This window comes from Papaver somniferum, chromosome 10 (genome assembly GCF_003573695.1).
Source record: "Papaver somniferum cultivar HN1 chromosome 10, ASM357369v1, whole genome shotgun sequence".
NCBI classification, from domain to species: Eukaryota; Viridiplantae; Streptophyta; class Magnoliopsida; order Ranunculales; family Papaveraceae; genus Papaver; species Papaver somniferum.
Window position 1 is genome coordinate 144,953,885 of NC_039367.1, and position 11,691 is coordinate 144,965,575.

An 11,691-nucleotide genomic window follows, 5' to 3' on the forward strand; every position below is an offset into this window, starting at 1 on the left:
TTCGCATAATCCAAATACGCACATTAGAAATAAGTACAGAATTTTGGTAAATGAGCTCAGTAAGTATAGAGTGCGAGTAAGTTTTTTCATCGAGTGAATTGCATAGTTGCTAATAATACCAATTTACTAGGAAGTGTACAAATACCAATCCATGTATTAGAAGTGTTTTGTCGCTTATTGATTTTGGTAAACTCCCCAACAATCCGGTACCCCTGCTAGCAGTGAATTGGCCTTGTAATTGTAAATTTTCACAAAAACTCAATTTTAACTCTACAGTCCTCACTAGGCTCGCGTGCCCAATTTATAAATGCAACCAACATAATAATTAAAGGGGATAAAGCGCCCAAGGACTCCACTAGTCCAACCACACTACTCTTTAAAACAAAGGACTCCACTAGAGACCCCATTTCTTGAAAAGCAAAGAATCATCTCACCAAGAACCTCACCAACAACACCACAACTCTTCTAATATATAGTCTCTATGTACATTTCTTTCTATATCTAGTGTCTCTAGCATCATTTATTTTCAATGGCAATTGGGATGGTGTTGTTAAAATGCATGTTTTTGATGGTTTTGAGTGTGGATTTTGTGAAATCAGACATAGATAAAGATAGAGAAGAGTGTGCCACACAATTAGTTGGGTTAGCAACATGCTTACCTTATGTTGGTGGTACAGCTAAAGCTCCAACACCGGATTGTTGTACCGGTCTTAAGCAAGTTCTTACTACTAGCAGGAAATGCCTTTGTGTTCTTATTAAAGACAGGAATGATCCTTCTCTTGGTCTCAAAATCAACGCCACTCTTGCTTTGGGACTTCCTTCGGTTTGCAAAACCAAGGCGAACACTTCTGAGTGCCTTGGTAAGTTTTGATTTACATTTTTTTGTTGTTAGCTTATTCTTGTGTACACATATGTACTCGTTGTTGTGGTTTTTAATTTTGGCTACGTATGATATGATGATTTCAGCTCTACTACACTTGTCTCCCAATTCACCTGATGGTAAAGTATTCGAAGATCATAACAGCATGTCTAATGGTACTACTACTACTGCACCGGCATCCACGGGTAAGTGCACTATTTTCAGTAATTTGGGATAATTTGAGCAAGCCGCCTTCGGATCAATTATTTCAACATTAAATGTATGACACAGGATACATAGAAATGCTAATTTTGAGTTAGCAAACTGTGGCAGGAATGTCCACAGTGAAGGAGCAACATTTGTAAGAACAGGTGACCAAAAATCTTACCAACCCATGCCACTGCTGCATGCGTAGGGTGTAAAATTGGGTGTAAAATTGGCCTACACAGGTTAAAATTAGTCAGTCATAGGAACTAAGGAGTCCGGGTTTTTATAATGGTGCAGACCGTGCAGTATTATTGGTGGAACGTCGGGGAATTGGTCAAACTGTCCCCAAACTAATAACCGACATACTAATCTATACCCGTTATTTTAAAACTTTCTAAACTATCCTTGCCGTTAAAATTTTGGAGAGAATTTTTGACATCTGTTGAGTCTCCTATGAAAACACTAAATAGTCGTAAAAAAAATGCTACGTGGACATAGCTTTTATATTAAATGGACGCATGTACCCTCACAGCTCCTTCTTCCCATTTTCGTAAGACATTTTCTTCGGTTCCTTCTTCTTCCCCCACTTTCTTCACAGTTCTTGCTTCTTCCCCACTTATTAGCTCATCAAAGGACGATCTGTAATAGTGGGAATGAAAATACCCTCACAACTCCTTCCTCTTCCCATTTTCTTCACAGTTCCTTCTTCTTCCCCACTTTCTTCACAATTCCTTGTTCTTCTCCACTTATTTGCTCATGAATCCACTAACTGTAGTAGTGGGAACGAAAATTCCAGATGCTAAATCCCACGTATTATCCACTAATTCAGTTTCTAACCCATTTCCCCATTTCCTATTATCAATTCTTTCCCCCAAATTTCTTCCTTATAAATTAGGGATTGTTTGTGAATTTTTTAGAAACTCGATTTTGTCATCCGCAAGCAGTGGTGCTGAAAATGGTGAAGAAAAAAACCATTGAAATTCAATTAAGGTATTAAATCCAAATTTATACCTTCATATGTATGTTTATTTTAGTGACTTTTTCTTTGGTTTAGTGTGTTTTTTGATTTATTATATACTCAAATAGGTTGTTGGTGTTGTTGATTTATATGTCTGTATGTGCATCTGTTGGTTTATTAGCATTCATGTTTGGATTCTCTGATGGAAATTGTCGAAATCTTCTTACTCTTTTTTTTTTTTGCATGTTCATGTGAATTCTTACTGTGTACTTGGAACGTATCTGATGTCGTTATTTTTATGATTTTATTGATCATAACTAAAGGAGTTCAACACCAAAGAAGTTAGCTAAAGCATCAGCAGAGCCAAATGTTACTCCAAGACTTATTTCTAAAGCTACGAATAATCTGAATTCAAGTTCTAGAAATGTTGTCCTAGATTTTGGTGATGATCCTAAGCCAACACAGCCAACTCAAGCAAGTGGTGGTGACAATTTACATGTGGGAGGCAGTCAAGGAATTGTTGATCTTCAAAATGATGTGGAACAAGCTCGTTTCTGGACAAAAGCTTCAAAAAAGTCATTAATTTAGAGGAAGGTTTTAAGGCAATGCAGGAGTCAGTTTGTAATTTGGACAATTGGGGAGAGGACGAATGTCATCCTGAAGATGCACCATGGACTCAACCACTTTTATATAGTGAGAGTGAAGATGCTAAGGAGTGGTCTGAGTTCTGTAATAACTTTAAGGAAGTTGGTCCTGGTGGTCCTTCTGTGCGAGGTGACCGATATGAATTTGGTGACCAAGAAGGCAGTAGTGAAGGTTATGTGTTTGAACTTATGATTTATATTTTATCTTGATTTTTTTGATGTATTTAACTAATAATGGTTGGCTTGCAGACGATGGATACGAGCAGTTGTTGGAGACGGACGATGAAGCAAAAGGTAATGTCAATGAACTTATAGCCTCTGTATTTTACTTATATGGAATCTTTGTTCATGTTCAATGTGTCTCCTTAGCTGCAGATAAACTAAAAATTGAGAATGAGCTGTTGACCTTTTACCCTGATTTTCTTACGAATGTACTGGAAGAGGATAATGGTAGTGAAGTGGTCAATGGGTCTTCAGTTGATCAATCTCTTGAAATTCCTAATGGGCATCGAGAGTGGTTTTACGACTATGAAGATATTTTTGGTGAAGACCTGTTAGATAACGAAGAGTTATTTCCTGAAGATGCAGGGGATGAACAAGTTGTAGAACCAGGTTTAGTTGAGGTGGGCACACAATTTAGCGATAAGATGGCATTCAAAAGACACCTCAGAGCTTACTGTGTGCAGCATGGAACTCAGTATAAGTTGAAGAAGAGTGACAACTTGAGAATCAGAGTTGTATGCAAGTTTTCTGGACCGCCAATCAATTGTGAATGGTTTATGTATGCCAGAAAGCTTCCTAATGAACCTACATTCAACCTTAAGGGTTTCTCTTTGGATCACACCTGTATTGGAGACCCACTAGGGAGAAATTCTTCGGCTAATCCTGAATTTGTAGCTCAATGTGTTATCGAGAAGTTGAAGACTTCAACTTCATCTGTTTTACCTAAGCCTGCTGAGATTGCAAATGACTTTTGGACAAGCCACAACACTCTAATTCCATATCATGTTGCTTGGAAAGCTAGAAACATTGTGTTGGAGAAGATCAACGGAAGCTATGATGAGAGTTATAAACTTATTCCAAGTTTGTGTGAGATGATTAGAAGGACTAACCCCGGCTCCGTAGCAAAATTCACATATGGAAGGTTATTTTCTGAATTAGAAATTTGAAGTTTTAACTTATATGAATATAAACATTGATTAAACTATTATTTTTTCTTTTCGCAGGAATGATAATTGCTTTGATTCTGTGACGATATGCTTTGATGCACCTATGAAGGGTTTTATAAATGGTTGTAGACCAATTGTAGGCTTGGATGGCTGCCACCTCAAGGGGAAGTATGGAGGTTGTTTACTTTCGGCTACCTCTCTAGATGCTCAGAATGGTTTGGTGCCTTTAGGCATAATGATATGTAGGAATGAATGTTTTGAGAATTGGTATTTATTTTTGAAAGATCTTAAACCCAGATTAGTTGATCATAGGTTGCAACTGAACTTCATCTCTGACAGACAAAAGGGTCTGTTAGAAGCAGTAGCTCTACTGTTTCCTGGAGGATCACTAGTTGATTAATGGGGAAAGCGTTTATCATTAGTTTCAGTTTTTATTCAGTAGGACTTCGTAAGACTTCTGTTTGTTGCATGTTTTATTTGGTTGTTTTAAGATTTCTGTTAGAGGGTCTTGGGGAGTTTTTTTTCCGCTTTTTCTCGATCAATCCCTCTTTTAGGAATTAGGTTTTGTATTTTTCTTATCTCATTATTTAGTATCTTCATATCAAAACTACTTGTTTTAGAATATGTCTATCTACTTTTATTTACAATTACTTTTATTTACAATTTTCAACTGAGTTCGGTTCATAAACAGTCTTAAGGTTGTTTAAAAGATATCTGAAGACAGTGACTAAGAACAGATTGGTTATCTTAAGGTTCTAGAGATTACTTTATGAAATTGAATTTAGGGGTCTTGTGGTCTTTTTCTGCCTAGCACTTATTAACACGTGGATAAAAAAGACTATTGTTGGTATGGAAGGAGGAAAACGGAAAGGAGGATGGACGGAAAAGGTGATTTAAGGATATTTTCCAAAATTGGCAATATAACGGGATAAAAATAAAAATATTTAAAATAAATGGGGGCATATCAATTAATGACCCAATTTTTTTATTTTATTTTAACTTTGTTTCCTTTTCTGATTTTCTGTTACAGAAACTCCAAAGAGTGGCAACAATACTGCAGGATCAACTCCTGGAGTGAAGAATAATGGTGGGATGAGAATAAATAGCTGGCTGGGATTGAAAATGGCGGGTGGATTTCTATTATGGTGTTTGACATCATATTATTGATTGTGGATGATGTCTAACAGTTGAGTTTTTTTTTTAAAGATCATGTGATCTCTTTGTATGAAATTTCAGTTATCATGTCGATGAAATTTCGCATTCACTTCCAAACTCCTTATTACGCAGGATCGCTAACAGGGGATACCAAATTACCTCGCAGTGCACCAAATTTATATAAGACAAAAAATATTTTACCAAATTGGCACCTATAGCAAGGGCCTCTACACAAAACTGTATATTTACCACAAAATTAAGCATTCTTGGCCCACCTGGTTTGGTTGTTCCCCGCGCCATAACGGAAAAATCAACACAAAATTGGTTAAAAAAACCAAAAAAATCAATAATTCCTGGGTGAAAAAGATATGTAAAATTTGATGTTGTTTAAATGGACAAGAATGTAAAAATAGTCTGGATGTAAACAGTTTCATCCTAACCATTTTCAAATATTTTTTCTTATTTTTAATTTACATGATGAATCTAGTTTTATCCTTATTATTTTTTTAGTGTCCATTTCACCCATACTAATTTTTACTCGTCCATTTGAACAATGTTTTAAAAATATTTGGACAAATGACCCATTTTCCGAAAAATAAATATGACAACAATTTTTAGAGGGGAACATTATTTAAATACCCCTCAAATTTAACATCTTAAAATATACCCTTATTCAATTTTTAAAACTACCCCTACCTTCTGAAAAGTTGAAGCAATTAGCACAAGTTGCTTCTTGAAGCGGACGCAACTTTATACAAGTTGCTTCAAAAAAGTGGAAGCAACTTTCTCAAGTTGACTCCAAAAAAAATTTCTTTTACCCTTTGGAGATATTTGTGTGAGATCAACAAAAATGGAGGATATTTATAACATTCCCACTTTTTAGAGATGGGCACATACGCCAGAAATAATACAATTTTTTATTTTTAAAAAGTAAAGGCGGGTCATTGTTTGTTTTTAGGAATAGAAAAACTTTGCCATTCAATGAAAAATCAACCAGAAACCGAAACTGAAACCAAACGGGGGAATCAGAATTCATTACATTGTGAAGTTGCAAAGAGAAGGATTGCCAAATTCAACGAGTGCGCTGTATGTTTGAAGGGTAAGTTCTGCTACATACCCCAACGTCACTTCTTTGTTCCATGATGTGAATTTAAACCTTCCAAATGGGAATGGTAAAATTTTAGGACTCACAATTGGTCCCGGCTAAACAACCATGCATCAGTTCTTTTACAATAATCAACAACGGGAAAAAAATTTGGGGGCCAAAATAAGTCTTACGCTCTTGCTTGACTAGACTAGAATACTGACATCTGACAACATGTCACTATTCAAAAATGTAGAAATTGGCACGAAAATGCTTTGTGCCCCGCCTGTGCTCCCCCAACCTTCACCCACTCTCACACAGCTCACAGCCACACAAAACCCCAACCCCTGTTTTCTCCGGGTCCACTCTCCTTGAATCTATGGCTCAAACTAATGCCACCTACTGGGGGAGTGATTTGGGGGAGTGAAGCGGGGGTCTGTAGCAGCTTCGCTTTCGTTTGTCAATTTTGCTAGTGTTGGGGTATATATTTAAAAAACATAGTTTTGTAATAATATGCCAAAGTTAGAGAGATAGTATGGTGGCATTGTTTTGAGCTCCCACACTATAGGCATGGGTTCAATTCCCACCCCACACAATTTCACTAGGGTATATACTATTTATACTATATATTATATTACATTAGTCCGGGAGCGGGGTCTTGGGAGGTCTGCTGATCCAGAAACAAATTTTTTTTTTGGCTGTTTTTAACTTAAATTTTCAAAACGTATTAAGATAATTATATCATGATTAATTACAGTTAATGTTGAAATTTTAATACGGCCGTTTTTTTGCTGTTACAAAGAAATTTAATTGGCATTTAATCGAAAATTAATTTTCCATTAATTCCATTGATTCTTTTTGATTATAAAAAAAAAACTGGTTTCTGGAAGAGAAATATAGAACGTTATTTTTATTTCGTCAAGTTTTCTGAGCAAGTGTTGTTGAAAGAGTTATTATTGATTCGATTTCTCAGTGCAGAGAAATCGAAAGAGATAAGCTGTTTTATCCCATAGGGTTTCGACAAAAAACTGACTGCTAGCACAATCAAGAGGCAGAGTCGCGAAACACCTTAAAGATAGCGACCTAGTACGCGACTCAGCGGTTTCTTTGTGTGATTTGATTATAGTGCTTTGTTTCCAACAATTTTAAGGTGATTTTCTGCTATGGAGAATGAAAAGAAGCGCGTTGATGATACCAACAAGCCTTTCAAATTTGAAGGGTTGCATTTCAGAAGATGGAAGCTGAAGATGTTCTTTTATCTCAAACTGATGAAGCTGCATATGATTGTGTCGAGTGTTCATCCTGGAACCCTGGAACCTGCTGCTGATAAGACTGCTGCTGTTGCTGCTGCTGTTGCTGCTGGCGGTGGTGCTGCTACAGATCCACCTCCTACCGGTGGTGTTGAAGAAGTTGTTTCTCAAACTCCCGAGGAAAAACAAAAGGCCATCGACAAATGGATCGATAATGACTTTGATTGCAAAAACTACATTCTTAATGCATTATCTGACGATTTATATGAGTATTATTCAACTTTTGAAACTGCTAAAGATGTATGGGATGCATTACAGAAAAAATATGACACCGAGGAAGCGGGTTCAAAGAAATATGCTGTGAGCCGGTATGTGAGATACCAAATGGTGGATGATAGATCAGTTGTTGCACAGGCTCATGAACTTCAAAAAATTTACCACGAAATTGTGGCCGAAGGTATGAAAACTGATGAACAATTTCAAGTTTCTGTAATGATTGACAAGTTACCACCTAGCTGGAAAGATTTTCGTAATACTTTGCGTCACAAGACTAAAGAATTTTCTCTTGAAAGTTTGATTGTTAAGCTCAGGGTTGAGGAAGAAGCTCGGAAACAAGATAAGAAGGAAGAGATTCTCATTGTTTCTAACAATAAGACTCATCCGAATTTAAAACCTAAGAAAAGGGATATGAAACCTAACCCGAACCAGAAGAAAGGAGGAAGGCCTAATCAAAACAAGAACCAACACCCATCGAAAAATGGACAGAATTCCAATTCTGAATTTCTTTGTTATATCTGTAATAAACCAAACCACATGGCTAGGAATTGCAGATTTAACAAGGAAAAGAATAACGCACAAGCTAATGCTGTGGGTGACGTTATAATTGCCATGGTCTCTGATCCAGAGTTCTACATGGTTGGTGGATCTGATGGGTGGTGGATAGACAGTGGTGCTTCGCGTCATTGTTGTTTTGATAGGTCCATGTTTAAGACTTATGCTGAAACCAAGGACAAGAAAGTGTTATTGGGAGACTCCCACAGCACTATGGTGAAAGGTTCTGGTACGGTAGAGTTGAAGTTTACTTCTGGGAAGACACTCATGCTGAAAGATGTCCTTCACACTCCAGAAATGAGAAAGAACCTTGTTTCCGGCTATCTTCTCAACAAGGCTGGGTTGTATCAAACTATTGGGTCTGATATTTACACTATAACTAAGAATAAGAATTTTGTAGGAAAGGGTTATGCTACTGATGGAATGTTTAAGCTTAATGTTGATGCTATGAATAAAATTGATTCTTCTGCTTATATGGTTTGCAATTTTAATGTTTGGCATGGTAGGCTTTGTCATGTGGGTAAAAAGTTAGTAAATAACATGAGTAAGTTAGGTGTCCTCCCTGAATTTTCTGAAAATGATTTTGAAAAATGTGAATACTGTAGTCAAGCAAAAATAACCAAGACTTCACATAAATCTGTTGTAAGAGAATCGAAACCACTAGACTTAATACATTCTGATTTGTGTGAATATGAAGGTATCCTAACTAGAAATGGCAAGAGGTATATCATGACGTTCATTGATGATTGTTCTAATTATACTTATGTTTATTTGTTGAGCCATAAGAACGAAGCTATTGAAAAGTTTAAGATTTTTATTGCTGAAATTGAAAATCAATTTGGTAGGAAAATTAAGAGATTTCGTAGTGATAGAGGCACTGAATATGATTCTTCTCCTTTTACTGAAATTTATCAAACTAATGGCATTATACATGAAAGAACTGCACCATATAATCCTCAAATGAATGGGAAAGCTGAAAGAAAGAATCGTACTCTTACTGAATTGACTGTTGCTTGTTTGCTTAGCTCTGGTGCTGCTTCTCATTGGTGGGGTGAATGTTTGCTGACTGTTTGCCATGTTTTGAACCGCATTCCTAATAATAAAACCATGATATCTCCTTATGAACTTTGGAGAAATAGAAAACCTAATGTCTCTTATTTTAGAGTTTGGGGTTGCTTAGCTTTTGTTAGAAAACCTGATCCTAAAAGACATAAGTTAGAAAGTAGAGCTTATGAATGTGTTTTTATTGGTTATGCTCAAAACAGTAAAGCTTATAGGTTCTTTGATATTAATAATAAGGTTATTATTGAATCTATTGATGTTGATTTCTTTGAAGAGAGATTTCCTTTTAAATCTAGAAATAGTGGGGGTAATAGTGGGGGTTCTTTATCTAGTGTTTTACCTAGTGATTCTGAACATAGATTAGAAGAACCTAGAAGTGCAGAAACTAGGATCACTGAAGTTGAACCTAGAAGAAGTAAAAGAGCTAGGACTGACACAAGAGATCCTGATTTTGAATTTTATGCCGTAGAGGAAGAACCTTCTAATTTACAAGAGGCGTTCAGTTCTGCAGAGTCTAGTTTCTGGCAAGAAGCTGTAGATAATGAATGGGATTCTCATATGTCTAATGGAACTTGGCGTATAGTAGATTTACCTCCTGGTTGTAAGCCTATAGGTTGTAAATGGGTTTTGAAAAGGAAACTAAAGCCTGATGGAACAATAGAGAAGCACAAAGCTAGACTGGTTGCTAAAGGATTTAGGCAACGAGAGAACGTAGACTTCTTTGATACTTATTCTCCTGTTACTAGATTAACATCTATACGTGTTTTGATTGCTGTTGCCGCTGCTCATAATCTTGTTATTCACCAAATGGATGTTAAAACTGCCTTTTTGAATGGTGAACTAGAAGAGGAAATTTATATGGAACAACCTGAAGGTTTTGTAATTCCTGGACAAGAACAGAAAGTATGTAAGCTAGAAAAATCCCTTTATGGTTTAAAACAAGCTCCTAAACAGTGGCATGAGAAATTTGATAATTTAATGATTTCACATAACTTCAGAATAAACGAGGGTGACAAATGCATCTATTATAAATTTGAGAATGATGTGTGTGTGATTGTTTGCTTGTATGTGGATGATTTGCTGATATTTGGTTCCAATTTATCTGTTGTCAATGAAACTAAAGGTATGCTTAGTTCGAATTTTGACATGAAAGATTTGGGTGAAGCTAGTGTAATCTTGGGAATCAAAATAACTAGAACTAGTAGTGGTATTTGTTTGGATCAATCTCACTACATTGAAAAAATTCTGAGAAAGTATGAATATTTTGATTGTAAGCCTGCTTGTACTCCGTTTGATCCTAATGTGAAATTGTTTAAGAACACTGGAGAAAGTGTTAGACAATCTGAATATGCTAGTATAATTGGAAGTCTGCGTTATGCAACTGATTGTACAAGACCAGACATTGCATATGCAGTGGGAGTTCTGTGCAGGTTTACCAGTAATCCTAGTTTGGAACACTGGGATGCTATTGAGAGGGTTATGCGGTATCTGAAAAGAACCACAAACCTAGGATTACACTATAAGAGGCATCCCGCAGTCCTTGAAGGATTTAGCGATGCTAATTGGAATACTCTTTCAGATGATTCCAAGGCCACCAGTGGATATGTTTTTACTATTGCTGGGGGCGCTGTATCTTGGAGATCAAAGAAACAGACAATTATAGCCCAATCTACGATGGAGGCTGAATTGATGGCACTAGCAGCAGCTAGTGAAGAAGCAGGATGGCTGAAGAGTCTGTTATCAGACATTCCAGTATGGGAAAAACCGATACCAGCCACTTTGATCCACTGCGATAGTACCGCGGCTATCGGAGTAGTAGAGAACTGTTATAATAACAGTAAGAATCGACAGATACGTCGAAAGCACGACACAGTTAGAGAATTTCTCACAACTGGTGTTGTTAGAGTAGATCATGTAAGGTCTGAAGGAAATATAGCTGATACTTTGACGAAAGGATTAGCAAGAGAAAAGGTATGGAATATCTCTAAAAGTATGGGACTTTTGCCCGTGAGAAGTTGAGTCATTTGTAATGGATACCCAACCTAGAAATAGGTTCAAAGGGACTAGAAAAAGTTACAAATAATATGATAGAGTCATGCATTCCCATAGCATGATATCCTGAAGTGGGAAACAGGTTGAGTGTTTAAACTCTTAATGATGTCTATAGCTCTTAAGTTAAGAGTGGGATATACAGGAGTATCCTTGATAGACTCACCTATACGAATGTGAAGGTGTGGCCGCCTTCTATGAGAACTTGGACATTTCTCTAGATCGTTCGTTAAGAAAGGGATAAGCACATGGCCCTAATGTGCAAAAGTAAGAACTTTACTCTAAGATATAGTTGTGTGTGTTGTATAATCTATTATTAGTTAGAGTTCAAGACGAGAGTCACTCTAGTTACCTGATACTTAGAAAGTTCAACACTATGTAGAGGTTCAAGTCGAAAGGCACCTTTGCTTATGCACAACTGTA

At 36.6% G+C, this 11,691-nt stretch overlaps 2 protein-coding genes across 4 annotated transcripts; both read left to right on the top strand.

Annotated features, from left to right (window-relative positions):
* Positions 1-439: 439 nt before the first annotated feature.
* Positions 440-2,643, top strand: LOC113317420 (protein YLS3-like). The gene is made up of 4 exons (XM_026565538.1): positions 440-860; positions 967-1,065; positions 1,984-2,056; positions 2,348-2,643. The coding sequence occupies exons 1-4, from the start codon at positions 530-532 to the stop codon at positions 2,610-2,612; spliced, it is 768 nt and encodes a 255-aa protein (XP_026421323.1). The 5' UTR covers positions 440-529; the 3' UTR covers positions 2,613-2,643.
* On the top strand, positions 2,599-5,109 carry LOC113317419. 3 transcript variants are annotated; one of them, XM_026565537.1, is made up of 5 exons: positions 2,599-2,840; positions 2,918-2,962; positions 3,038-3,812; positions 3,895-4,013; positions 4,868-5,109. In XM_026565537.1, exons 1-5 carry the CDS (start codon positions 2,630-2,632, stop codon positions 5,002-5,004), a joined length of 1,287 nt encoding a protein of 428 aa, XP_026421322.1. In that variant the 5' UTR covers positions 2,599-2,629; the 3' UTR covers positions 5,005-5,109. The 3 variants fall into 3 exon arrangements, with proteins under 3 accessions (XP_026421322.1, XP_026421319.1, XP_026421320.1); XM_026565534.1 differs by lacking the exon at positions 4,868-5,109 and having other exon boundaries at positions 3,895-4,269; XM_026565535.1 differs by lacking the exon at positions 4,868-5,109 and having other exon boundaries at positions 3,044-3,812; positions 3,895-4,269.
* The last annotated feature ends 6,582 nt before the right edge of the window (positions 5,110-11,691 follow it).